The sequence below is a fragment of the Lipophrys pholis genome (genome assembly GCF_963383615.2).
Source record: "Lipophrys pholis genome assembly, chromosome: 13".
NCBI lineage: Eukaryota > Metazoa > Chordata > Actinopteri > Blenniiformes > Blenniidae > Lipophrys > Lipophrys pholis.
The window spans coordinates 18,497,800-18,524,944 of NC_137632.1; the positions used below are offsets into that span (position 1 = coordinate 18,497,800).

At 39.7% G+C, this 27,145-nt stretch overlaps 1 protein-coding gene across 1 annotated transcript in view; it reads left to right on the plus strand.

The window, feature by feature from the left end:
• The window catches only part of stxbp5l (syntaxin binding protein 5L), a gene marked incomplete at its 3' end in the record, with an annotated part of 148,567 nt that overhangs the window by 43,356 nt on the left and 78,066 nt on the right, over nt 1–27,145 (plus strand). The window contains exon 3 of the mRNA XM_080478208.1: nt 24,552–24,633. Coding sequence (XP_080334334.1) covers nt 24,552–24,633 — 82 coding nt within the window. The remainder of the gene's footprint in view (nt 1–24,551; nt 24,634–27,145) is intronic.

Sequence of the window (27,145 nt, forward strand, 5' to 3'; positions counted from 1 at the left end):
CTTCGCTCTATTCCCCTCCCTTAAATGTGATGTTTGGTCTCCAGTTCTAAACATTTGTAGATTCTGGGCTGAATGAGTCATGCCTCGGTATTACAGCTCTCTAATCTCTTCTGTAATATTGCCCGCAGCTTTACAGACACTGTAACATGCGGGTGATCGGTGTTTGTGTGGAGCCGTTCTGAACATGTGTTGTGTACACACTTTAGTGTCTCAGCATGAGAGAGAGAGAGAAAGAGAGAGAGAGGAGTGGGAAGGAGTGTTGTAGGCTCTTCAGAAAAAGGATGCTCGCCTCCGAGTGTAAGCCAGGCGATTGTTGTAGGTGTACGTGTGTGAACGCAAAGACGCCTGCAAGGAGAGGAGGAGAGAGAGGGTGGAAAGAGAGATAGGTTGTTGGCAGCATCGCAGAGTCGGGCTGATTTATCTTCCCACATTGTGACTCACCATTTGTCAACCACACAGTTTACATTTCAAAGCAGTTGCTGATGAGAACAGAGAGAATGATGGAAAGAATAAGGGGTGAAAGAGAGAGGAGGAGAAAGAGGGACTGAGAGAAACAACCCTAATGTGAATTTCAGTGGAGACTTTAGAAAGTAGGGCAACAACTTTTGTCTTTCTGGAGCCTGCTGAAAGCAAAGCCAGTATCTGCGCGGGATATGATCAGGATTCTGTAGCTTGTGCATAGTGCGGAACGTATTGAGATATTAGGTGGAATATCTTGTACACTATGTTGAAATTCTGAGGCAAGAAAAAGCAACATACAGGGGTGAATGATGATCTTCACGTCACTTGTCTTACACATTGAAGCAACTTTCACTTGTGACATCGTGTTCACAGCAGTTTGACCAAATAAACAATCAATTCAGGTGTTCTTGGTCCACTCGATACACCCATCTAACCCAAAGATAGTTGGCTGTTTCTGAAAACCATGCTGGTACATTTGTCCATGCTGTTCTGTTGAGGTTGGGTGCGGGGCCTCTCCTGGCAGTTTACATATTCTGCCTATGCCTGTTTTCTCCAGGTACTCACAACAGTCCCAAAACATGCATTTGAGGCTGACTGGTGATATTGCATTTTCCAAAGGTGTGAATGTGAGTGTGTCTGTCTCTCTGTGTTTGCTCTGTGATGGACTGGTGGCCTGTCCTGGGTGTTAAATTGAACTAAGCAGTGTCGGCCAGTTGACTTTACATTCTTTCTAAATCACTTGAAACTACAAAGTTAAACCAAACCTATCACATGAAGTGTCTACAATAAGAAAACCTAGTTTGAAGGATTATTTCATTTTTTGAGGGTACTTTTTAGGTGCGTGCGTGTGGGAGGATAGCAGTGTTTGGGCAACTTAAGCAATCACCCCTGCGAGAGCCAAATAATAATGTGCCACTATTGAAAGTGTGTTCTGTAAATACCTGGCAAACTACCCTGGTGTTGTTTTGTGGTTGGTAAGCTCAATAAATGCTCTGAAAAAATAAACTGTATGGTACTAGAGTGTGACTTGTGTATCACTATGTTTATTTGAGCTGCCATGTAGAATTTCGGGGTGTTTGTCATTTCTACATAGAAATGTTTTTCCTAGGAATAGCTGGCACATAGTCAGACACACGTCACCAACATGTTATGCCCTTCAGTGCCTAGTGACTAGTTGACTCATTGTTTCATCTGGTTGATTAAAGCACTTGCTGAACACAGCGGAGCACTCAGTGATACCGAACACAAATGCATTATGGATCTTTTGTTGAAGCAGTGATTGGAGCTTTTGGGATTAAATTCATCTGCCACTCCCAATACTGTATACTGCAACCTCCAACAGGCACCCTATTTATCTCACACTGACCAGTTTATTTAGATCAATGCTTTTCAAAGCATGGGGTCTAAGGAGAATATAGCAGGAGGGAGGAAAAATTGATGGGTCAAATCTTGCTGTTTTTCAATAGAAATCATAACGAATTCATGTAATATTTCAAGTCACACTTCTATAACTAAATATTATTAAACTAAATTAGTCTAACTTTGATATAAGCTGCAGACTGATATAAAAGCGCTTAACTAGCTCTAGAAGAATTTTGCTTTGTATCGCCTATGGATCCTTACAACTATTAATTAATAAGGAAAATTAGGATGTCTGGCATTCAACTACAGTTTACAATTTGACATCAGGCAAAGCTGTGGAATAAGAGTTTCTGTGATAGGGCCTCAATTTTTCAGACTTTGAAAGTCCCTGGTTTTAATTTGGAAAAGACAAACCATGTCAATCATGACATGATGAGAATGGCCACATGAAGGGGTGGAGACAGACACAAAGGTGAAAACTGGTCATATGAAGCAGGCAAAGCTCAAATTACTCAGTAGCAACCTAACAGCTACACCTTTCCTAAAATATAATGAACAAGGAAGACACTAAATTAAAACAAATTGTATGTTCAATAAGAGTTTATATTACAGAATCAGACAAACTGGGTCACTGGCTGGGCATTTTTACCACACAAATAAGAATTACTAAGAGTGTGAGGCACGGTGAGTGTCACAGACTGCTTCCTCAAGTCTGTTTGGCACGACAGCACTCACAGTTTGATAAGTGCAAAGACACTCAGAATAGGCGCAAGATGGGAGTTTGGACACCTAAAGTGATTATCAATAAGTGCTGACATCGACTTGGCTCATCAGACAGCCAATCACAGGAAAATTGAATCCTTGTAGTAACAGGCCATTTGGATGTGGCGGACGAATATGCTGGTGTTTGTGAGTGAAATGGCAGCCATTAAAATTCACATTAAAATTCACATTGTCGCTCAAGGCTTGTAACATCGTAGATTCAAATATTCTATTCCTCACATTTGTACAGCTAAGCAAGGTAGCACTTTGTGTCAGAGAAAGCAATAACGCTGGTGATGCGTTTTCAATACAAACAAAATCTGGCATGTAGAAGTTTTGGTGACATAGATTATACAGTACATTCATTGGTTTTGTCTTCGTTCTCTTGCTACCTTCCACAATCCCCAAATTTGTGGTGACTTTTAATTGGCCATAGGCGTCAGTGTTGTGATAACATTTAATAGTTTGTTTAACAACTAGCACATTTGACTGTGTGTGTGTGTGTGTGTGTGTGTGTGTGTGTGTGTGTGTGTGTGTGTGTGTGTGTGTGTGTGTGTGTGTGTGTGTGTGTGTGTGTGTGTGTGTGTGTGTGTGTGTGTGTGTGTGTGTGTGTGTGTGTGTGTAACATGTCCACAATGTACCTTTCGAGTCATTTGGATAAAGTGGCTGTAGATGATGAAACCTTAAGTTGGATGAATGTGGAGGCTCTCGTCATGAACTGCAGCATAATTCCTTGTTTGACAGAAGATGGAACATAATTTGTTTGTCAAGATTTTCAATTATCCTCCTAGACATTAATGGTTCTCAGAGGATGGTGAGCACCATTTGCTGGCAGTAGCTCAAGCTGTCAGTGTGGGTGTGTTTCCATGTTGATGTGGCCTATTAGCTTGTCATGACCAGGCTGAGGGCAATTACAAAAATGGAAACCACACTGGATATTGGAAATCAAAATTTGTTTTATTTACCTCAAATTGTCCACCATGAAAAAAAAAACGTCTAACTGAACAGGATGTGGTTGTCAGTTTTTTCCTGTAGTGAGAGGGATGGATGAGTGTAAATGGTCCATGCTGTGGTGAGATGCAAAATATCAAACAAAACACATGGGTGCGACCATGGCAGAGCTGCAGTGTGACGTCCAGGACAGAAAAGCGCCTCAAGCCTCAAAGAAAGCTGAGTTTTTATACTCATTTTTCTTATTCTCAAAATGGGGAACTCCAAAATTATAATATATCAAATTTCTTGTCATCACTTTGATGGATACAGAAGAGAAAGTCTAGCAGCATATGGTCTCCACGAGTGTCCTTGGTGAGTGAAAGCTGTTGTTCAGAGCACAAATGTCACAAAAGATAAGGTCAGGATACACTATTTTCTGAACCTGTCTTCATCTTAAGCTTTTTTTTTTTTTTCCTGTGGGTACTGTTTACTCTTCAACCTGTCAGCGGCCTCTAAACACCTGGAAGAGTTCCTATTGAGTGATAATAACAGTGGGGGGATCACACACATCTTACAGATTAAACCTCAGTCCTGAGCAGAGCGGTTGGAGGAGTTGGAGGTTTACATAACTCTCATGAGAATAGGCAACATGTTGTTTTCCGTTTGACACACAGGGACCATGACACTTACCATGCACAGTATCAGGCGTGTTTGGACCAAGATTACTTGCAGGCCAAAAAGAAAACTCATGATGTGGTGTGCCAAGTGGAGAACATTGTCAGTGTGTACGTAACAAATATCACCAGCGCATAATCCAGGGTTGCCAGAAAACCCAAATTCTAACAATGTTACGTATGCGTAAATTGTAAAAAACAATCAAACAAACAAACAAATTAAATAAATAAATAATCTTAAGCCGTTGTGTGATAAATATCTTATTCAGGATAGATCATATATGTCAAATCTCTCTGTTTAATCTGACTCGATTTCATTACTCTAGGTATTTGCATGTGCGTGCATCCTTGTGTGAATATACGTGTACATCAATCGATATTCTTTATCTGTTTATCTGACGGAGGGTGACGTGGGTTGAAGGTCATCCTACCTGATTATGGGCAAAAGTACTGTACACCCTGGACATAATTAGTAAAGCACTGCAGGTGGCATTTTATTGATTGATTGTATTAGACGTTGCAAATGAGTCTATGAAAGTGAGCTCCTACTGAATTTGACAGCTGCAGTTAATAACAGCTCAGAGTCCGGTTTAATGTTCATTTGTGCATTATATAGAGAATTCCATTGAGTTTGTGGTGATTTCCAGTAGAGTCATCCCTGGAGGGCCCGATCATCACAGGCGTGTGATATTGATCTTCAGCCATGTCCTTTGTACACAGAGATTCCACCAGATTTACTGTATGAAATAGTTTTATAAACATTTAGAATGAGCTACTATTTATCTTGACATACCGAAATGTCTCATTCTAAACATGTTGTTTGTTGTCGATGTTGTGTTTGGAATAAAGTTGGGTTCATGTGAATTTATGTGAATTGGTATTCATGACATGTTCTGGAACATTTCCTTGAAAACAACCAACAACCTTGAAATCACCGTAAACAATCTACATGTAAATAAATATGGTAGCGTGGCTCGTGTGATTACTGAACATATATTACTCCTCCGCACATGTGCATGCCCCCCCCCCCCCCCCCCATCATTGGATATTAGCCCCTGTGCATCAAGGATTATGAGTCCATATTTACATTTTGAAAATAAAGGCAAAAGAAGCCCCTGAGCTGTTTTTAATGATATTAAATTTATAAAAAAAATTTTTTAAGTCCATCTCTGGCAGAAAACCGATTATGGAAGTGCTACTCAATATGACGTTTTTAAACCTTGCCTAAGCTCTATGTAATACCTCAGCGTATCACAAAAGCCCCAGTCAAATTTATTGAAGCTTCTTTTTGTACAAGCACTAATAAGATATATATTATAACTTGTTTATTGTGTGTACTCCATGTAATGACAATATTTTCTTCCCCGTAACTTATTTATCGACTTGTGGACAGGCAATACTGGTCCATATTTGCACATTTCAGCTTTCTTTGTGCCAATATCTCTATTCGCTGTCCTTTCTAATGAATCTCATTCCCTTTTTTTCTTTTTTGTTACTGACCCTCTTTAAACCTCCACCTTACCGTTTGCCACAGCGTCTTTCATTTCTCTTTCTATTCCAGTCCCTACCCCTTCTGTCTTTCTTCCTATTCCCCTTCATTTAACCGTGTTTAGGATAGCCATCATTATCTTCCCCTCTCCAGCTCCGACTGTCACCCCACTCTTTTTTTTTTCTTTTTCTTTTTTCATCCAATGACTCTGGCTAGATGGGGAGGCATTGAGGCAGGCTGGGCTCAGCGCTGGGTCATAATGATGGTGCTCGATTCTATAAAAAGCCTGCAGGCAGCTGAATCGATAGCTCCTGTTGTCAAATTGCACCTTATACCCAGAGAGCGCCACAGAGGATCTTGAGTTTCTACTAGCTGCTGCACTGTGTCTGTGCTCTGCATGGCTGTGTGTTTGCATGTGTGTGTCCTTCTGTGTGTGTGTGTGTGTGTGTGTGTTTCTTCACTCTGTGTGACTGTGTGAGTGTGACTGTCCAGTGGAAGTGCGTGCACCCTGGCAGGCTTGGCCACAACAGGACCTTGTATTAGCCGCACTTAATTCTTTGGAGCAGAAAATCTCTGCGCTTGTCATTGTGGTGCTGGACAAACAAGTCAGCCCTGCTTTTCACAGTCCTGGAACATACATATCCATGTGACTTGTAATATTGAAGGAGCCCAGTTTAAAAAACAAAAAAAAACAAACCATAATTTACTCTCAAGCCATTGCTGTAGATGTAATGTTTGATGTAAAAGATGTTAAAAGGGAAAAGGTACATGCTCAGCATAGTCATTTAGGGTCTCATTTTGTCAGTGTGCTGCAGCAAAGTGCTTTCCATGATAAGAAAGGCAAACGGTTTTCCCCCTGGGTCTTCTTTGTTAAAAATCTCAGTTTTAAGAGAGTTCATATCAGGGGCAGGAAGCCATATGTATTCTTTTGTGCCTGATAAAGGAGCTGAATTGTTGACTGTTGTGCTGTAATGTGGAAAGACAAACTCTGAGATGGAGGAATAATTTGTTAGCCAAACATACGTTTCAATGCATGGGCACCATTTGTAAGATAATGTGTTTTTTTAATTATTGTTATCACGATTGAATAAAAAACCTATTATCTTTTACTGTATGAGCATATTTCTGTGTATGTATCCAAACCCATTAGTCTGGGCGTTAAGCATGCATAAATCGGGCTATTCTTTATTCCAATAGTCTAAATACATCACTCTCTTCTGTTAGGAAAAACAAAAACTAGGAAAATTCTGATTTAAACTGTGTAAAAAAAAAAAGGATTCAATTTAAATATGCATTGCAGTAAACTGAAACCACTGTTTGTGAGCATGTGTCAGATACATTATTCATCTACACAGCAGTTCTGTTCACTGCTTTGCTGCTTCACTGGGATTCATTGGGACTGACACGGAGCCAAAGTCAAACTGTGCTGACACACTTCATTTGACTGAAGTCATATTATCCCATTTTATTACTGATCACCTGTTTTATTTTTCAACTTGCTTAGCAGCTGTAGGCATCAGACCGTGACAATACATTTTACAGTTGCACATTGAGACTTCTATATTTTTTCTATGATAATTAGCAGAAAGAGAGAAAAGATTCTATTAAATTTTCATTCATTTTGAATGTGATGTTTGTCTGTTTTTCAGGACTTTTTGTTATGCTGATCAGAATATGTGGGTCTTGGTTGTATAAAAAAATAAATGGTGGAGAACCTTGGTGGAGGAATTAAATGTCCTCAGAGGATTCATTTCTGAATCGCCTGCACAAATTTGCCAAAAGGTGGAGTAACTAAGAGAGGGAAATTACATACTTTTTTCACACACTATGGGGACACATATTACTGTTAGAAAACCATTAGAGAGTTCATTTCGCATAATATGAGACCTTTTAATCTCTAAATTGGCCTTGGAATAATGTGATTTCTTCCTTGATGAGCTACAAGTTGTGAAAGCAACAAACCACAATCATTGAAAACGATGACTCGCCCTCTTCAGGCAGAGCTGTTCCTGATGCTCTCACGGTACTGGGCTGCAGTGGTGAAGCTGACCCATGTGAGAATACTTACTGCTTCACAGATCTGCTTCCATCGACCACCCTCTCCTATGTTCATGAACTCTGTGTGTGACGACTGGGCAGCTGGATACTTGCCAGCGGAAATTGGCTTTCTTCGCAGGGTGGCAGTCCTCAGCTGCTTTGACAAGGTCACTAGTCCGGTTAACTGGGAAGAAGTAAATTTTGAAGTCACATCCTTCCTGCTTCCTGAAGAGATTGTTTGGATAGCTGAGTCAGATGCTTCCTGATTGGTTCTTGTAGGAGTATCAGGCAGTATCAGCTGGGATGAGACCCTGGAGCAAACCATGGACCTGCGAAAGAGATTAAATCTCTTTGTTGACCAAGGGATGACTTGGTTTCTTCCTTGATGAGGTGGAAGAAGCTGTGAGGGAAAAGGGACATCTGGTCCAGATATGATAGCTGATGTATACTCAGTAGGAGAAAAGCTGGAAAGATGGGCTTGTGTTATGGAAAGCCATACCTATTGCAAAAATTTTAAAGGGGACATATCATGCTAAATCCACTTTTTTAGCCCTTAAATGCATGTTGTTGTATATTTAGAGTGTTTAGAAGTACAGAAAAGTTCAAAGTAGTCTCTTCAGGTGCTCCGTTGATATCTTTATATTCTGTTTTGGTCATATTTTGCGATCCGTTTCGATTTTTCTATTCTCTATTACGTTTTTTGAACTATTACGTCACAGTATTCCCGGCGGAACTGCCAAATTAGGACATCGACACTTCGAGCAATCCGCCATTTTTGTTTCTCGCTGCGATTTTGTAGTCCAACCTAAGGGTGCCGAAGTTACGAGAGGATAAGTCGAAATGTTCGGTTGTTGGATGTAGTAACCCACAAGCTTCGTTACACCGTCTCCCAGCATCAGAACCTTTTCGAAGTGCCTGGTTGAGTTTTATTTTTCACAGAAATGTACCCACATCTGTGGGTAAGGTCATTTTTGTGTGCGCGAATCACTTTAAGGACGACTGCTTCAGCAACCTTCGCCAGTATAAAGAAGGATTTGCCGAAAGACTTGGTCTGATTGAGCGGTCAGTTCCTTCTATCTATGGAGACGACGAACAGAGCACTTCGGTAAGCTGTATATAACGCTAAAAAGTGTGATGATAAGACGTCCCTGTCATTGTTTTGTTAGCATTAGCAGTTGCACCGTCTTCGTATGTTAGTGCTGTGTGCTCGTTTTAGATTATAATGTAACTTCTGTGTTAAATAGTCATTGTAATACAGGCAGTATTGTAGTAGTGGGCATGGATGGAGAAGTTAGTGTAAATATAGTAACACACCATTGCGTTACATCCATATGAAGACGTTGTTCTGCAGCTGCATCATCGTCATTTTCATCTCGCTCCGCCGGGTCCGACTCTGGCTCCAACATGTATGGCTGGATGGACAAATCTTCCGTTGTTGACATTTTGTAAATAATGTGTGAATATAAAGTTTCTGCGCCGCTAGATAATTGTATCTGTTCTATCAAACTACAAAGATGGCCGAACAGGGTGAAGTTGAACCGAGTGTCACCTCTGCAACCTGGAGAGGAGGCGGGGTATGAAGTGTCTCATTTGCATTTGAAGAGACCGCCCCAAAACGAGTTGCTCTCAGAAGCACATCAGAAAAGGGGTAGAAAAGGGGCCTGTTGAGCTATAATAATGAGGAATTCAGACCCAAGCATTGCAGTTCCGCTTTATATAGACCACAACTGTATGATTTATATGTAAAAAGGAAGGATTTAAAAGCATGCTATGTCTCCTTTAAGCAACGCTTATATATTTTTCAAAACCATAAAAGAAGTGTTTGGCCCAATATTTATTGTCTGTTGAGATGTTAGAGTTGAGAAGGGCATCAGTGAAGTAAAACCAGATGTGTACAAATCAAGATAATAACAAATTGTGACGATGCTGATGGATGGAACTCCATTAGCTGGCAAGGCGGCATGAATACCAGGGTGTAGATGAACATTGGTGCATAAAAATTGGGAATCTGTGGCTTAAAATGTTGTATTCAGCTTTGTTTTGTAAAGGTTGTTTCATTCTTGGACAGAAGACAATGAAACAGCTTTTGAGGTATTCATATATCTCCCATGTATGTAAAACTCAGCTTCTCATGATTATAATTGTAAAAGTTCAAAATGAATCACAGGTGGTGGGTGCCCAAACCAGAAAATCAAATCACATATTCAGAAATTTTAATAATTTCTAATTCTTTTTATACTGTTATTTTGAGCAATTATTTGCCCCAGGCTTCTTCGTTTTCCCTTGACTGGAGAGAAACCTCAGTCTGTTTGCATTCAGAGCTTTTGTTTGACCTGTAAGAATGTCTGTACTGCAGACATGTTTCTAGCTTCCGGAGGAGCAATTTTATTGCCTCAAAGCAGGTTATCTGCAGGTTAATTACTCAGTGAGCTGCTCATTAAGATGCAGCCAAGAGTGTACTAATGGCGTGCTGCCTGGGCATGTGTGTGTGTGTGTGTGTGTGTGTGTGTGTGTGTGTGTGTGTGTGTGTGTGTGTGTGTGTGTGTGTGTGTGTGTGTGTGTGTGTGTGTGTGTGTGTGTGTGTGTGTGTGTGTGTGTGTGTGTGTGTGTGTGTGTGTGTGTGTGTGTGTGTGTGTGTGTGTGTGTGTTGCTAATACTCAATTGTCATTCTTGGCAGTAGTGTACAGCAGTGACCCACAAGACATCACACCACCACCATCTGACAGACTCTGCAAATTCTTTTATTTCATATTTAAATCCTGAACCCAATTCAAATTGTTACATTTCTCATTTGTGCCCTCACTAGTCCGCATTTTGATGTTAAACAAATATGTCAAAATGAGTACTATTAGTCATAATATATTCAAACTGTAAACTTAAAAGAGAAAAAATAAATCAAAAATGGTTTTCAAGTGAAAATAATGTAGAGAAAAATATAAAAAAATGTGATTATGTATGTATGTATGTATGTATTTTTTTCTCAGCTTAAATTGATGACCATGATTATTGCTTCTGATTACTGAAGCGAATGTGAAGGTCCTGAATAATGAAACTTTTAACGTTACCGTAAACGGCACAAACTATTCTGTTTTGGTTTCGAAAGATATGTAGAAATTGTGACTTATTTGTTGTAATGCTGCATAGCAATGGGTGTAGGATAAAGGTGGGCTCATAGCTGTTTTTATTTTTTTATTGAATATATGTAATTTCTTTTATGTCAAAGGGCAAAAACACAACAAATGTGTCCCATTTTCTTTCTTTCTCTCTTTAGTTTCATTTTTTTCAAGGAACACACAGTATTTCTGGACCCAAAATAAGATCTGCGATCTAGCAACAGTGTTGTCCATGTGTGAGTGTCTGCAGAGTGTAGTGTGCGTGGGAGGTAAAGAGGAAAAATAACAAAGGAACACAACATAGTGGATGGGCAGAGAGCTTTCAAGAGGACGGGAACTGCAGCTCAGGCCAGAGTGCAACCCAGGTCAAGAGAAGCAATGCCGCTGTGAGGGCTCTGTGTTGTTTATCTGTTTTCATTGATGATTGAGCGGCACTGTTACCCTCTAGTATCACCACCTTGCAACAGTCAGGCTTGCTTGAGGTAACAGGAAGAAATAAAAAATGTACCGATTGCAAACACACCTCGCTGAAGCCAGAGGGCATTTAAATCCTGCCCGCAAGCATTTTCAAGAAACGGGCATTTTCCTTCATCCAGAGTAACTATTTGGATAGATTTAGTCTGCAGATACAAGATGAATGAGGGGTATGACTTCACACGTGACTAATATCGAGAATCATTACTTCTGCCAATGGGTTTAAATAGCTTTTTTTTTTATGATTGTTTCTATACGTGTATAATAGCTCCAGTACGCTACAGACACATCTGATGAAATCAAATAAATGACGAAACCGGTACACCACAGAAGAGAGAGACAGCTTTTTCTTTTTCTTTTTTCTTTTTAAGTGGAAAAACATTTTATGTTGTGCACAGCAGCGACACAGTAATACAACGCACCACAAAATCGTAGCCAGAGGAAAAGATTGGGGTTGAAAGACCTGGCATGGCATAAATGTTCACGCTAATGTTGACACACTTCAATATGCAATGCAGTGATTTAAGATAAATTGGAGAATACACTGAAGCAATAACAGTTTGTGGATTTTTACGCTCAAACGCTATTTGGGTTAGAATTGCACATTGCCACGTTTTATTGTAATTCAAAGCATTTTATGAAATTATTTTCATCATTACATCTGCGAGACAAGCTGAAAAGGAGGTCATAACAGCACTGTTGCCCACAGCTATGCTCTGTTTTCGATCGAAGCAGGGACAATTAGTAAGGAGCAGTGGCAATTTAAACTGTCTGCGTTTTCTGATTTAATTAAATTTTTTTATTCTTTTATTGTTGCATGTGTTTCAGTGTCATTGCAGCGACCCGATTGCGTTTCCTCATGGATGGACTTTGTGTCACGGTTCAGTTAGGGTTTGTGTGATATGTTTGAATATTGACTATTGATGACGAAAATATTGCAGCCAGCACATGTCAAGATTGTTTATGCAGTAAGTTCAAAAGAGTGTCAGTGATCCGCATAAAGCAAAGAGTGCTTTAAACGTGATGGCTCAAAGATAATGAAAAGATGATGAAATTGAACTTAAAAGCAAGAAATGGCACACAAATACTTAACCTTTAGCTACGGAGCAATAGTGAGTAACGCCAAGCTGAAGGAAGAAAAATATGGGGTAGAAGGTAAATTATAATACATACTATGTATGTCTATATTTTATTTATTTAAAAAAAATGTCAGGTGAAATCATCAATCACTAATCTGAACCTCCATCCAACAAAGCTTGTGGTCAATCCTGATTGAAGGTTAGTTGGGTAGGGGGCAGATGTGCTTCAGCAGTTTAATTGCTATTCTGTGAAACCATGAAGGAGTCAATGACATGCACGTATCTTAAAATGATGAGAGGCTCAACCAGACAGATGCCTTCCCTCACTTCTATCACATCAAAGGACAGCAAAGCGACATCTCCGAGGAAGCCTTCACAGGACGACTGTTTCACTAATCAAACCATTTTGTTTTGGTTTGATAGGTTTTGCATTTGCTTCATGCCAACAGACTGAGCCATAATTGTTTATGTGAGCATTCTGGTTCAGCACTTATGTAGATATTCACAGATTGTGGTGCCGAATCCTTTGTTCAACATCTGAAATCGTGCAGCAGGAAAAACAGACACGTTTCAGCTTTGCACAGTGGCAAGTCAAACAAAAATGGATGAAAAGTCTTTTACATGCCTTTCATATGATGTATTACATTTATTTGAAAATAACTGTTGGGGACAAGATTCAGTCAATGACCAGACTTTTGGATTGAGAGCTGAGAAGTTAGTTTTCTTGATTCCCAGAATCTGACAGTGTAAAACCAGGAAAAACACGAACATCTCTTTGTTTGTATACATGTATTTGTACGAAAATCATTAATTAATTAAGTTGGACCAAATGGGACAATGTCATGCTATCTTCTTAAACCTCGGCCATACATGAAGTTGGTTGAAGTATAGCCGTCCGAACTGCACAGGTACAAACTGTGTAGGGCACAGATACTGTTTATCAATTTTCAGTGTTTCATAACCAGAGGATACGGATCTGGATGTTTCCACCACAGACTTGACAACTACTTTCACTTTCATCTCTGTACTTCCAGAAAGTTAATCAACCGTGTCTTAAGCATCACCTGTACTCCAGAGATCTAGGCCGATTCATACAGGTTTATTAAACTGTGCCTTCTGTCAGTCAACTCTATTGACGTCAAAGAGAGAGCAAAAATAAAGTGTGGCATAGAGTGTATACCAAGACCGCCACTCAGCTGCACACACACACACACACACACACACACACACACACACACACACACACACACACACACACACACACACACACACACACACACACACACACACACACACACACACACACGGGCGCCAACAAGCATGCGCACATTTTGTCTTTCTCCACTCTGCTGTGAGATGTTTATACTCAAATCTAAATTGCCCAGCTGTGTCCCCTCTGCTCCACCAGCATTATTAAACACACAAAACAGTTATTATACACTCCCTTCACATAAATACAATCTGCATGCACGAACACACACACACACACACACACACACACACACACACACACACACACACACACACACACACACACCCGCACGCACAGTTAGAGAAGGAGACTACATGAGTAAAAAGGGATTGAGGCAGAATGAGGGTAATTGTGATTCATAGAGGAGGAAGGAGCGATTGTGAGCATGGATGGGGTGATGGAGAGAGACCACAGTGGGATCAATTCAGTTCAAGAGAAAACCACGGTGGTGTAATTTTGAAGAGTTGTGTGACTTTAATCAAGATTCAGCTTAAATGTCAGCACTTTGAAGTGCAGCCCGCTGCAACCACTGCTTGTAGGAAACCATGGCATTAGCATCCATAATGCCATCGAGGGGGCTTGGGAGCATTTTCAAAAGGGTGAGGAAAACAAGGTAGATCAACATTTTGGTTACAGAGCAGCACAGATGCCTTAATTTAATTTGATCAATCACATTATCCATCCATCTCTCCAACCATATGCTTTGCCTGCCTTACACAGCCTGGTGACCCATCCAGAGTGTGCCCTACCTTTACCTATTGTCAGCTGTGTTCACAAGTACATCACATTAACATCCCCATATTTTTTTTCTCCTAAATTAAAAAAAAAAAAAAAGTGAAATAAAATAATGGCTGAAAAAAAAACACAATTTGTATTCAGCAATAAGCTGTAGACTCACACACTATCACACTTGTAATGTTGCACAATAGTTTCTCTCTTCAGCTTCCTAAATACTCTCTGTGCATAGCTTAACACTCACAAGTTGGTGTTATCTTTTTTTATACAACTAAGGCCATCACAAAAATGTCCCTAATCTTGTGCTTTCACTGTATAACATTCATTCTTGACGTACAGAGTTCAGTAGCTATGGAGAAAGAGAGAGGAGCACAACTGGAACCCAAATGAACACAGCAGATAGCGGAGTTCTCAAAAGGTTAATTCAATGTTAATCCAGGATTAATGCAGACTTATGTCATTCACAAACAAACCTTAGAGGGATGAGGGTGCAACAATCACACTGATTCATGCAACTCTTAAATGTTGAGGAGTAAATTCTCGAACCCTGGCAGCCCCGGGGCTTTTCAGGAGATACTTTTCACATCAACCTTTCTCTGAGTAAAATTGCAAGCAAGCAAAAGCTCCAATCATAGTATGAGAAAATGATGTCTGTTATCATGTAATTTTGTTGTACATTTCCACTGCAGGCGTACATCTCATTTTGTTTGCCCGACGTTTCTTTTACTGTTTTTGGAATGGCTTTTTAAAACAACAAGCAAATTGGACAACCACATATTATAATTACGGAGTTGGCATTTCTCCTCTTTAATCAACTGTAATGCAATGGACCCTGAAAAATGGTTTATTTTAGTGGAACATATTTTATTTGAGTTGGGAAAACAAGATTTAATTTTTTTTCTTGGGGTGACTGCATGACAAGAACAGCCAATTAACTATATAGCTGTCGTTATACCCCATGGTTAAGAATGTCCCTGTTGAACTGATTCACATTACTCCTTCTTGTATTGATAGGTTGTTAGGGACTTGTACGTTTTCACAATAATTTAAACTTCATGTACAAACCCGCTCACAGTAACTTAGTGCAAAAACACATGTAAAATTACTTATACATCCTCACAACCATTTTTGTGATTTTTGTAAAATAAAAATAAAAAATATTATTATTTAAAAAAAAATCTATATTTTTTTAATAAAGAAGCCATTCCAGAAGTTATAAAATCCAAGCAAGTCCGGGCAGGTCAATTCTCTTTTTTTAAAACTCTTGCCAAAAAGTTCTGCTAAGGTTCTGCAGTTTGCTAAGAAAGTGAGGATTTAAAATTGCTGCAGTTTATTCAGTTTTCTTTTGCTGTTTTAATCAGTCTAATTTTCACCTCTCATATTGATGATTGTTACCCTTCAATCAGACAGTGTGGTTAAAAGTTTCAGTTGAAAGCATGGGTGTTAGTTGAGTATTTTAGTGTAAAAGCCGTGAAATACACATTTTAAAGTGCCTCCAACATTTACCGTTAATCATCGTGATCAAGTATGATGCATTTTTAGAAAACCTGAACAAGTAATGAATAAATAAGAAACAACAGTACTTTTTATTGGAAAAATAAAACTTCTTTGCCATTTTTACACTTTGATATGTCATCCCGCCGGCCTGAACGCTCCCTGTGGTGAGCCAACTTCTTTGGCTCTCCTGCTGTAAAGCATTGGTTCAGGACCCCCTTCAGGGGATGCTAAATTTCACCAGGTGGCACAAAGCTTTCCTCTGCTCTGAGGTTGTCACAATATAAATGTAGAACATTTCTCTTCTTAGTGTAATGGCAAAGGGCGGGGAGGAATCGTGTTTCAAATATGACGAGATATGTGACAACTGCAAGGCCAATCAAAGTAAATACATGTAATGTAAAATATACGCAGGAATATGTCTATTTCACAGTGAAATTCAGCCTGGTATTGCAATGTTCTCTTAAGTATTCTTGCTGAAGAAAAGGGGCTCGCCGAACTCACAAACAGCGCACACATGGGAGACGTTCTCACGAGCCTCGTGTGTTCTAACACTAATCAAGGTGTTAGCTGAGGCTGGAAACACTTTGCTTGCCATCATATCATACTACATATTCTAAATGTGTTTGGACATAGCATTTTGTGAGGTCCTCACATTCGTATCATCTGGTGTGAACATAAGGACGCGCCTCATTTAGTCGTGATATTTTAGGCTTTTTGCCAGCAAGTATTCACACTGTTATATGTGCAATAAATATTGTACGTCCTTCCTCTGTCAAACTCTCTCTCTCTGTCTCTCTGTCTCTCTCTTCTCACGCACACACACACACACACCCACACACACACACACACACACACACACACCCACACACACACACACACACACACACACACACACACACACACATACAGACACACTTAAATACGACTTAAACATTTTGTGGTGGACAAAACATGTCGGAAACCCCTGATGACTGTGGTGGAATCTGCCACAGTCTGTGTTTCTTGCTCTCAGCAATGAAGAGGAAATCAGACACAGCAGGTAACACCTGACTAGCCTGAGCCACTCAAACGGAGCATCGTAGATTTTCTCGAAATAGATTTTGTGTTTAGTTAGTCATATCTGCGGGTACGAAGTGTGTGTGTGTGTGTGTGTGTGTGTGTGTGTGTGTGTGTGTGTGTGTGTGTGTGTGTGTGTGTGTGTGTGTGTGTGTGTGTGTGTGTGTGTGTGTGTGTGTGTGTGAGAGAGTGAGAGTGAGAGTGAGAGTGAGAGAGAGGAAGGTGCGACGCATGCTTAAACCTGAAAAAACAAGTACAGTACTGTACAACACTGAAGAGTCGGAGACACTAATCTGAAGCAACTGGGGGCAAAGACTCCCAGGGTGCATCTATTTTGAACAAGGATCCACATGTTTGCACCCAGCAGATATTCATGTCTGAAAAGTTAAACATGCAAAAAAGAGCTGGATGGCGGTGTTGCTTTAATCATTCAGCGCTGCAAGGTTTCGTTGGATAACAGACATTTTGAACGTTTGTAAAAGGTTGCAGGAGGCTGATGTATTGGAGTACTGCACACATAAATGTTGCAGACGAATTTGGAGTCATAATGTAGGCTCCAGTCAGATTGGAAACGGCTTCATCTTCGTGTGTGTTCCTGTGTGGTCTGATTGGCTGAGTGGAACTAATCCTACACAAAATGTGTCCTGTTTGTCTTGCAACCATCAACCTTTTGTTTCACCCCTGAAGGTGAAGCTAATTGACTGTTCAGATGAACGATTAACCCTGGGCTATTGATGCCTTAGCACAGTCTCAAACTCAGATCCTGGAGGGCCGCAGCCCTGCATGTTTTCCATGGCTCCCTTCTTTAACACACCTGAATGTCCTGATGGTTCACCACCACATTCAGCACAAAGCCAGATAAGGAGCCACTTATTGCAATCAGCTGTGCTGAAGCAGGGAGACATGGAAAACATGCAGAGTTGCACCCCTCAAGGAACTGAAGCCACGTTAACACATACCCAGGTTTTTACAAAAATGGATATTTACCCCTCTACGTTTATAAAAAAAAAAAACTTTATTAACACAGACCGCATATCCACCTGTTTCAGAGCTGCTATGAGCAGCCAAACCTGTAGGGGGCAGTGTAACTAGAAGTATGAAGCCATGATAGCCAATCAGAATACTGGAAAAAAAAACAACATCACGAATTGTGACATACATATATCCCCCTTTAGATGCAACCAGGGACACAGAATTTATCCAGATCTCCACTGTGGCCGGAGTTTTCAGGAATTATCGTTGTGGTGAGTCGTAGCTGCGTTTATGTGTAAATATGCGGCCCAAACGCATATATACATGTGTATGAATTGTCCCTGTACCTCTGACTTACCTATGAAACTGATTTAGGTTTTAAGAAAGATTGGTTGGTCATGATTAAATAAAAAAAATAAAAACAGAAGCTATTTTAGTTCTTTTTGAAATGCAGACATTCAGATTGTCATATGAAAGATTTAGTATGTGAAAGTCAAGAGGCTCTTTCATTAACTTTGAGCCGTGTATTCTAAGGATGTGCCCATGGACCTCTAATGAGGACCTTTTGCAAGTTCTGCGGCCACCGTATGTTCTCTTACAAGCCACTTTCTTCTTTACAGTCACAAGCGGAGGCATACAGTTCTTTGCCATGTGCATCCAAACCACTGGAAGCCATCATTATCCATTTCAATTAGATGCAGATTTTTTTACTGAGTTTTTATGTAAATTCAATAAAGCATAAAAAAATGGAACGGCAAATGCTGCACTAGACTAGACTTTGCTGCTTTGTGTTTGCCTTAAATCCTCGTATCCCCTCCTTTATTCCTATCAATTGCAGAGGTACAACCTGGGTGAAGATGAGTAAAGTGGAGTCATCTATTCTTTAAAAAATGTCCACTCTGCACTCTGCGTTCTTTCGGGACGCACTGCAGTTGAGCGTCAAACACAGCTGTTACCTGCGATCACAAACATCTAACATGTTCTCAGGCAACATGATGGCTCTGTGCATGGCAAACAACAGGTGTTGTGTTTTAAATTCATGACTCTCTCTCTTTCTAATTAGGCTTTTGAAGGCAGACATCATCTAATTCCTCATCTCACAATTACTCATTGGCATTCTCTCCTGTCAGCTGGCAGCGGTACTGCGTTTGTCTCCTGTATGGATGTAGGCGACTTCACCTTCACATCGGCTTTGTGTTTTGACAGCGTCTTGTGTGTTTTGATGCCGTCTTGAGCGTGATGTGAATTTAAATGTGATGTGTACAAAGACTCGGCTGTCAGGGAGAGAGTGATGCAGACCGACAGAGAGATGATTTAAGTCTACCATCCTCTTTCAAGGCAGCTCTTGAATCAGACGCACATAGACGAGCACGTGGCCACACTGCTCCAGCTTGTGGACTCAGCGATGCCCATTGCATTAAATAAACATGGTGACCACGCCGAGGCAGCTGAGTGCTGATCTGCCGATTTCAGCCTTCTACAAACTATTCCTGTGATTCCACCCCTTCACAAGTCAATGTAAAAAATATATTGTTTATGCCAGCACAGGAGTCAGAATTAACTCATAAATAAAAATAAGAACATTTTTTGACAATGTACCTCTATGTAGATTCTCAAGGCATCGCTACATTTTGATAGGAATATTTCAATATCTAAAACAAAGGGAGTCTTACAATTATTATTATTATTATTATTATTATTATTATTATTATTATTATTATTGTTGTTGTTGTTGTTTATTTATTTTTCATATTTTGAAAATGAGTGGATTCACAATACCAGATTTCTGAAAACGTCCAGTCTGAATTGATGCCTTTGCAAAGCTTAACATTGTTGTGGAGAGGACTGATGAGCTGCAGTGAGAAACGTTCATAGAGGTTGGAAGATGTTTCATGTGTAAATATTTATTTAAGACAATATGAACTCGGAGGAGTAATACGACATACATGACTTATGACTCCACTCCAATTCTGGGGCAGTGAGAAAAAGAAGATATGAGGCTGGTTTGAGGCCTGTGGGCTCCTTAAGCAGGAGAGTGAGAGAATGACACAACAGGAGGTCAGGAAATGCAATGGTAAACGCAGCTTCCATCAAATATAGACTTATTGCATATAGAATCAGTTCTTTCAAGCCTAACAAACACACAGCAGATTCTTGAAAATCAAATTTCAATTACCTGAGGTTTCACTGTGCCCACAAAAGGTTCAACAAATAGTTCCGTAACAGTGAAATTACATGATAGGACCAAATACCACTTGTAATGTTCGAACTTTAAACTTTAACTTTAAACACACGAACAGGTAGTGTCTGCCGCGGTCCACAGCAGCTTATGTAACATAAAGCACCTGGTGACTTCTACCACAGGATGCAAGACTGGCACATTTTGCAGCACAGTCGTCAGAAGCCACCTTTGAGTTGTTTCTATTTAGGCCTGAAATGCTGGACGTCACATGCTGTGTAGGCATTCAAAAGAATAAAATATGTATTGACTGCTTTATGTGGACCGCACTCTTTCTTGTGCTCATGTTTCACCACAGGGATAAAAAATGATTTTTCTTTGTGATGAGACTTCACATTGTGGGCAAATGGGGACAAAAAACCTCTCTTGTCTGAATAGAGTTGAATACTTGGTGTATATTTCTGTGTTTTCTTGATGTAGTTTAGTCAATTCATATTAAGATGACTCAATTTGTGGCTGTCAATTTTTATAATTAAGTTGAAGAATAGTACAAAGCTTAACAGCAAAATCTGAAAATTAGCAATTGAATTTCATACACCCAGATTTGATAGCAATACAATCATACCTACATTTGTGAGTTCTGAGGGTCTTATGGTTCCTCCATTTCTTTTGACCATGTTAGTTCTCCTAGCTGGGCTGCAGCTGATACAGATACAGACAGATACAGACACACACACACACACACACCTCCGACTGCCGTCCGACAACAACCTCAAGTTTTTCAAGGTCGCCGCTTTGAGACAATGTCCTCCACGTCATGTCTGATGTCTGCTATGGTGTCTTTCTCACATCATTAATTTAAGGGCCAATACGTGACTGTGAAACATTTGACAAATCTCAGACTGTTTCCACCATGCATGGCAGACAAAATATGCAGTACAGAGATAGTGATGAAGCAATTAACTTAAATTTAATCACGCAATGAGCGCAATATATTAAGAGTCATTAAGCAAACATCAACCAAGCATACTGAAAGCAAACATGAGCCCTTGCATAACCTCTACTGACAGTTTAAACAAGGTAGAAATCTATGGTCTCTTCTGACCTGCCATTATTAAATCTATTATTTCCATTCTTAATTAATTATTTTTGATTCATGATTAGTTGCTTTGATTTTAATAGGTGCAAAACGTAATTAAAAAAAAAAGTAAAAATTTTTAGAGTAAAGTGACACAACACCACTTTCTGTTTATCTGTTTTCTGAAAATCTCCACATCAGGGTTCATAGCTGCTGTTGTAGATGTGATAAGTCTTGTGACAAGTCACGAGGTTGCATTTATGTTCCTGCCGTGTTGGTTACTATCTACATCGCGGCAATTACATTAGATGCTCTCAATCTGCATTCTGTCAATTCTGTTGGATGGTTGAATATTTGCTGTACAGGTAAATGTCATGCATCATCCTGTTAAGTTGTCATCTAAAAGTGTAACAGTGTTGCTTAATTGTTGTTGTTCTCAGTAATTAGTACTGCATAATACAGCCGGTAACACTTCCGGGGTTCTAGTGATTGGCAGAGGGCAGAGTGATTGATTGGTTGAACATCACAATTGTAGCATTACAACATTGTGTCTGTTTATCTCAGCGTGGTATTATTAACATAATTTAGCACGATGCAGCATGCTACCGGTAATTAAGTGAGTGACACATGATACATTATATGGACAAGGTGATTATTCAGGAGACCTCCATTAAAAAGAGTGAGGTCATGCAGGATACGTATTGGGATGTACGTAGATTTTCTTCAGATGCCTTTGTCTCAGGCCACGTTCACATCTTTAAATACCAGACTGAAAATGAATCTCACATTAAAATTAACTGTTGTTTACCTTCTCTGGGATGCAGAAGCAACAAACGTACTTGAATAAGTTAGTTTCTACTATCACCTCGCAGCGGTCCTTCCTGTGCTTATTCTGTGATTTTGTATAGATTATCATTTTATTGAGTCTTAAAGCAAACTGACACACAAACTGAAGTGATTCAATTGGCTTTAAGATGCCTCCTACCTAGACAAATGAGAATATGCATAGACTGTTTTAATGTGTTATATTGAAATAAACCTTAATTGAATCCTCCACTTTTTTGCCTTTTTCATGATTTGCTCAAGACAAAATTGCATAGAATGGGTGCTGGCGGTGATTCGTCTGACGCTTCAATGTTGACTTGTGGTTGGCACGATTGTCGCCTCATTTTTTGGACAAAAGCAGTTAATTAGCTTCTGTTTCTGCCTCCTCTGTACTCGTGTCCTCTGTGGGACTTAAACCTTTTGTTTTCAAGTCTGCTGCTCTTTCTCTTAACGTGACTCACTAAGTGACTCATAATGAACGAACACACATTTTGTTCCCTCTGACCAATGTTTGTGTTTGTTTTCTATTTTCCACCGCAAAAAGGCTTGAGCACGACAGAGTTTGATTTCAGCTCACACAGTCACCTCGCCCGCAGCGGTTTGCGAGGTGTCACGAGTGGCGACTGATGCCAAGCGGAGTGGACAGAAATCTCTTGAGGGAGAAGTGCAAAAGGCGAACTCCCCCGCCACAACATCTCACAGGTTTTGTAATTGAATACAGTTGCACATGAGGTCAGATGATGCAGGGGAAATATCTGCTTTGTTCTCAAGAATACGCAGCAATATAGTGATATAGTTGTCTTGCTTTTGCGCTTCCCTAATGGTTAAGCACATTTCTGATTAAATTGCTTTGGTCATAATTCCAACATTGTGGAAGTATGTTAGCTTTTTATTATCCTTGGTCAATCAGGTAAGTGAGGGAAGAAGCTGGAGACGGTTTGTGCTCACTACTACTTCAAAATGAATCACCTGAATAAAGGAAACTGGTAAATATTTGCCAACAAAGGCTTTATCAGGACGGGTTGTCTCTGTTGCGCCGCACTGTGTCAAACAGTGTTGGCAAAAATGACAGAATTGCGAATTAACTGTGTCGATTGAATAACTGCACCTGATTCTGATCCAACTGGCTGTGTTTTCATGTTGTGTCACTTCCTCCTCCCGTTGATTTCCACCTGCTTTCAAGGATGTGCTCATGAATTTGACTTCCTCGGGTAACCGTAACTGTTCTCTAAACAAACCATGGACAGGTTTATTTGTTGTTCAAAGGGATATTTTTGGGCGGTAAATACCGTACTGCTCAGCTTGGAGGACAGTCCGGAGATGATGTCTGGTACTAGTACTGTTTCTGTGTGTGTGTCTCAATAGACTTTTGATTGGTACATCAGAACAAATTTAGATTTTCTGCTCCCGGCTGGTAAATGATGCTGTTGACGTTATTGTGGTTGTTGCTGATGACAAACCTTCAGCACATCTAGTGATTATATAAATAATTCTGTATAGGATGCAATATCTGATCACAATTTCTGACTGGATGACATTGACATTGATAACTGGTGCAACGGTTGCAGGGACAGCCATTATTTTCAATGCATTGTATAGTAAGGAACACTAAATGTGCATCAATAAATTCAAATTATTTAAAACGAGTTAAACTGGCCAAAGTTTGAAAGTTGCGATCATATTTCAACTTGAAAATACATTAAATGCTAGTAGTTGAAGCAACAAATTCTAGGTTGGCTTGAGGATAATTGCTTGTGGTTTCACTCTTGATGAAGGAAGCAGTTAATTTATTTATTAGGTGTCAGTTTGGTCTGGTCTGCTGGTGAAGTAGTTTTGATCTCTTACATTTCAAAATAATTTACACAATATTTCTGATAATGGGATGACAACACAATGTGTATGTTTCTTGGTCTTTTTGTGATGACACACAGGAAAGTAGGTGCAAACACATTTCCCCAAAACCTTGCCTGCCTCAAGGTGACAGGAGAAACACAGTGCAAGGTGTGTCAGCAGTTATCAAATAACACAATGCACTAATTTATCAATTTTTTTTTTTAAATCCACTCATCCTTTGTAGCTGGATTTGACATTGCACCACCTGCCCACACAAGGCCACTGGCAAATGATGCAGTTGTGCTCTGGCATTTCGAGCCTCTGCAAAACCACTTTTAACACAGGTCCATCCTCCCAGAATCTCCACAAAGATATCACTTGCTTTAAAACCGTCACAGAGATAGAGTTTTTGATCTGATAACACAGGCGGTGAAGAAGACTTTTGTCCATCATGCTGACAGAAGGAACTGAGTGTCCACTCCTCTTCATCTGATACGCCTCAGATCTTAACATGCAGTTTCGCTACGAGATAATCAATGTTATTCACATCATCTGTGAGGGGGTCATAATGTTTTGAATCATCAGCGAGTGTACTTCAAGTCTTGATTGGATATTGTTTTTAAAGGCTTTTGCCGGTACACTGCAATCACTGACATATGAATATGTACTACGTTTTGATTGTTCTGATGCACAATGCAGCACTCTTCTGCACACATCCTTGACTCTGTGGTGTCATCAGACTGGGGCGACCCGGGGTGGACTGCTACTGTCAGCATGAGAGCGGAGCAGCTGTTCTTCAACTGCAGTTCCTCATCAACGAGGTAAGCCACAATCCACCATTGTATTTGTTATTTGATCTCACTTTGGGGAGTTGGAGCATTTGTTTAACACTAAAATTATCATTACGCTAATATACATATGGGAGCAACTCAAGGAAGTCCTGGAATGACAAATAGTAGTTGATAGTGAAAAATGACTGGTTATAGAAACTATCTATAATAATTCAAAAAGGTGGAAAGAGGCTTCAAATATGAAATCAAAGGTTTTTACAGAATTTTTTGAGGGACTTTCTATCTTATACTTAGTATTCCAATTTATAATGTGATCAGATGGAAATCTACTTTTTTTTAAGTCACTCAAAATAAATAACTTCAAAAATGTAGCTATTATTCGACCAAAACAACAAGACTTTATATATGATTAATGTACCATACTTTATTGATCCCAACTTGAGAAGTTCATGTATTACAGCACCATAGCAAAGTCGTATATATATAAAAAAATAAATAAAAGCAGAATACCGGCGGTGGCCTTGAAGTAATGGTAGCATTGTTTGTTATATTGAATAGCTTTGCCCACGGGTCACCGCTGTTATTCCCTCATTAACACTAAACCAAACTTAAGTTATGTCAGTATGGGCATCCAGTGTAAAACCTTTGCCAAACCAAAACATGCTCGATCACACCATCTGCTATAATGACCCCAGAATGGAGCAGTTGAAGTCTATTGTTGTCTGCAGTATATAGTGTATATACAGAAATGTACCGCAAAATAATTTACGAACAGGAAATAAATACATGTGTAAATACTGTCCAGATGTGTCTCTTGATAATAAATTCCCTTCTTCACTTTAGTTGGTGAGGTCAAACTTATTATTCTGTGTAATGACTTACACGAGTGTATCCTGCTTGTAACATCCATTATTTGTGGAGTATCAATAATTAAATCAAAGTTGTTTCAAGTAAAAGTGCTGATAACATACATTTTCCTCTAATAAACCTTTATTTTTCATTCAGAGCAGCAGGAGCCAAAACACTGTAATTAACTGTCCTGATTAAAGGTTTGTTATGATCATTACTTGCAGAGGTGAAATCATTTTCTCTCACTGTTCACTTATCCACTGACAGTACAGGAATGTGTGGGCTGACACATGGCAGGGCCGTGTCAAGTGGATGATTTTGGGACTTTAACAGCACTTTGATGAAAAATACTGTAGGTGTATGCTTGAAATGAAGGGTCCTCGTGTTTGAGGAAGAGCAGAAGCTGAATCAATGGCATAGAACACGAAGCTTCTCCTTCGTTGTAATGTAATCTCTCTTCTAAACACTTTTTTTCTTCTTCTTCATTCTGTCTGTTTCGTTTTAAGCCCACTGCCTCGCTCAACCCACTTCTCCATCACTCATTGGCCCACTTGTGATGTGTCTGAGGCAAATGGAGGTGGATAGGCCTCAAGAGGGGTTTGTGTGTGTGTGTGTGTGTGTGTGTGTGTGTGTGTGTGTGTGTGTGTGTGTGTGTGTGTGTGTGTGTGTGTGTGTGTGTGTGTGTGTGTGTGTGTGTGTGTGTGTGTGTGTGTGTGTGTGTGAGGTATTGACTTTGTGTGTGCATATAACTCTGTGTGTGTGGTTCTGAGTACGCCTGGAAGCACCCAGATGTTTATGTAAAAGTGTAGCTGTGTGTATTCAGTTAAGAGCGTGTGTGCGGGTTCAAGTAGATCTCATTAATTTGGTGAATTTGTAAAATATTCATACTTCACACATTTAAGTGCGCCCCTGGTGATGATTTCTATTGTGCGACTTTATTATGAGTCTTGTTAATTTTAATAAATAAATGTATTCCATACAACAATATATAGTCATGTGCAGTGAGTACAGACTAAGGAAATGTATTTTCTCAACATATTCAAATAAATGTTTGAATACTTCCAAAAACAAAAGTCAATCACTCATAGCTTGAATGTAAACACAAAAAGTCTCTCAGAGGCTCCACATTTTGTGTAATCAATTAAAATCTTGTTAAAGAGTGACAGATGGATTTTCCCTTATTTAAATCTCCGACATTAAGGCTCTGCTGTGCTTTTTGCTATTGAAATGTGTCTTGTCATCATGCCAACATTTGGAGAGTTCTCTGCAGTCTTTAAAAAAAAATGCTGAGAATGTATTTGAGCCAAGATATAGAAAGGTCTGGATGATGATATGATATGAAAGGAGTCATAAGTGGTGTAGATGTTGAACAACTGCCGATTTGTCTAGGAGAGCAGACTATTTGATGCTGTGATTGATGAAAAATAAAGATCACAGGATTTGCAGGCTACTTTTATGTCAGAAGAGCATGTGCCAGCCATCATGAAAAGAAATTGTCCTGCATGCAGGTGTGCTAAGAAAATGAGCTTTGGATATTTGTGAAAGTAGAAATAGTGTAAATGCAGTATACGCTAACAGGCCACTTTATAAGGTACACTTTGTGAGCAGCAGGTTTGAAACCGTTTTGCATTCAAAACTCCTTTAACTCTACATTACGTTTATTCACCAAAATGCTGCAAACATTCCTATAAGA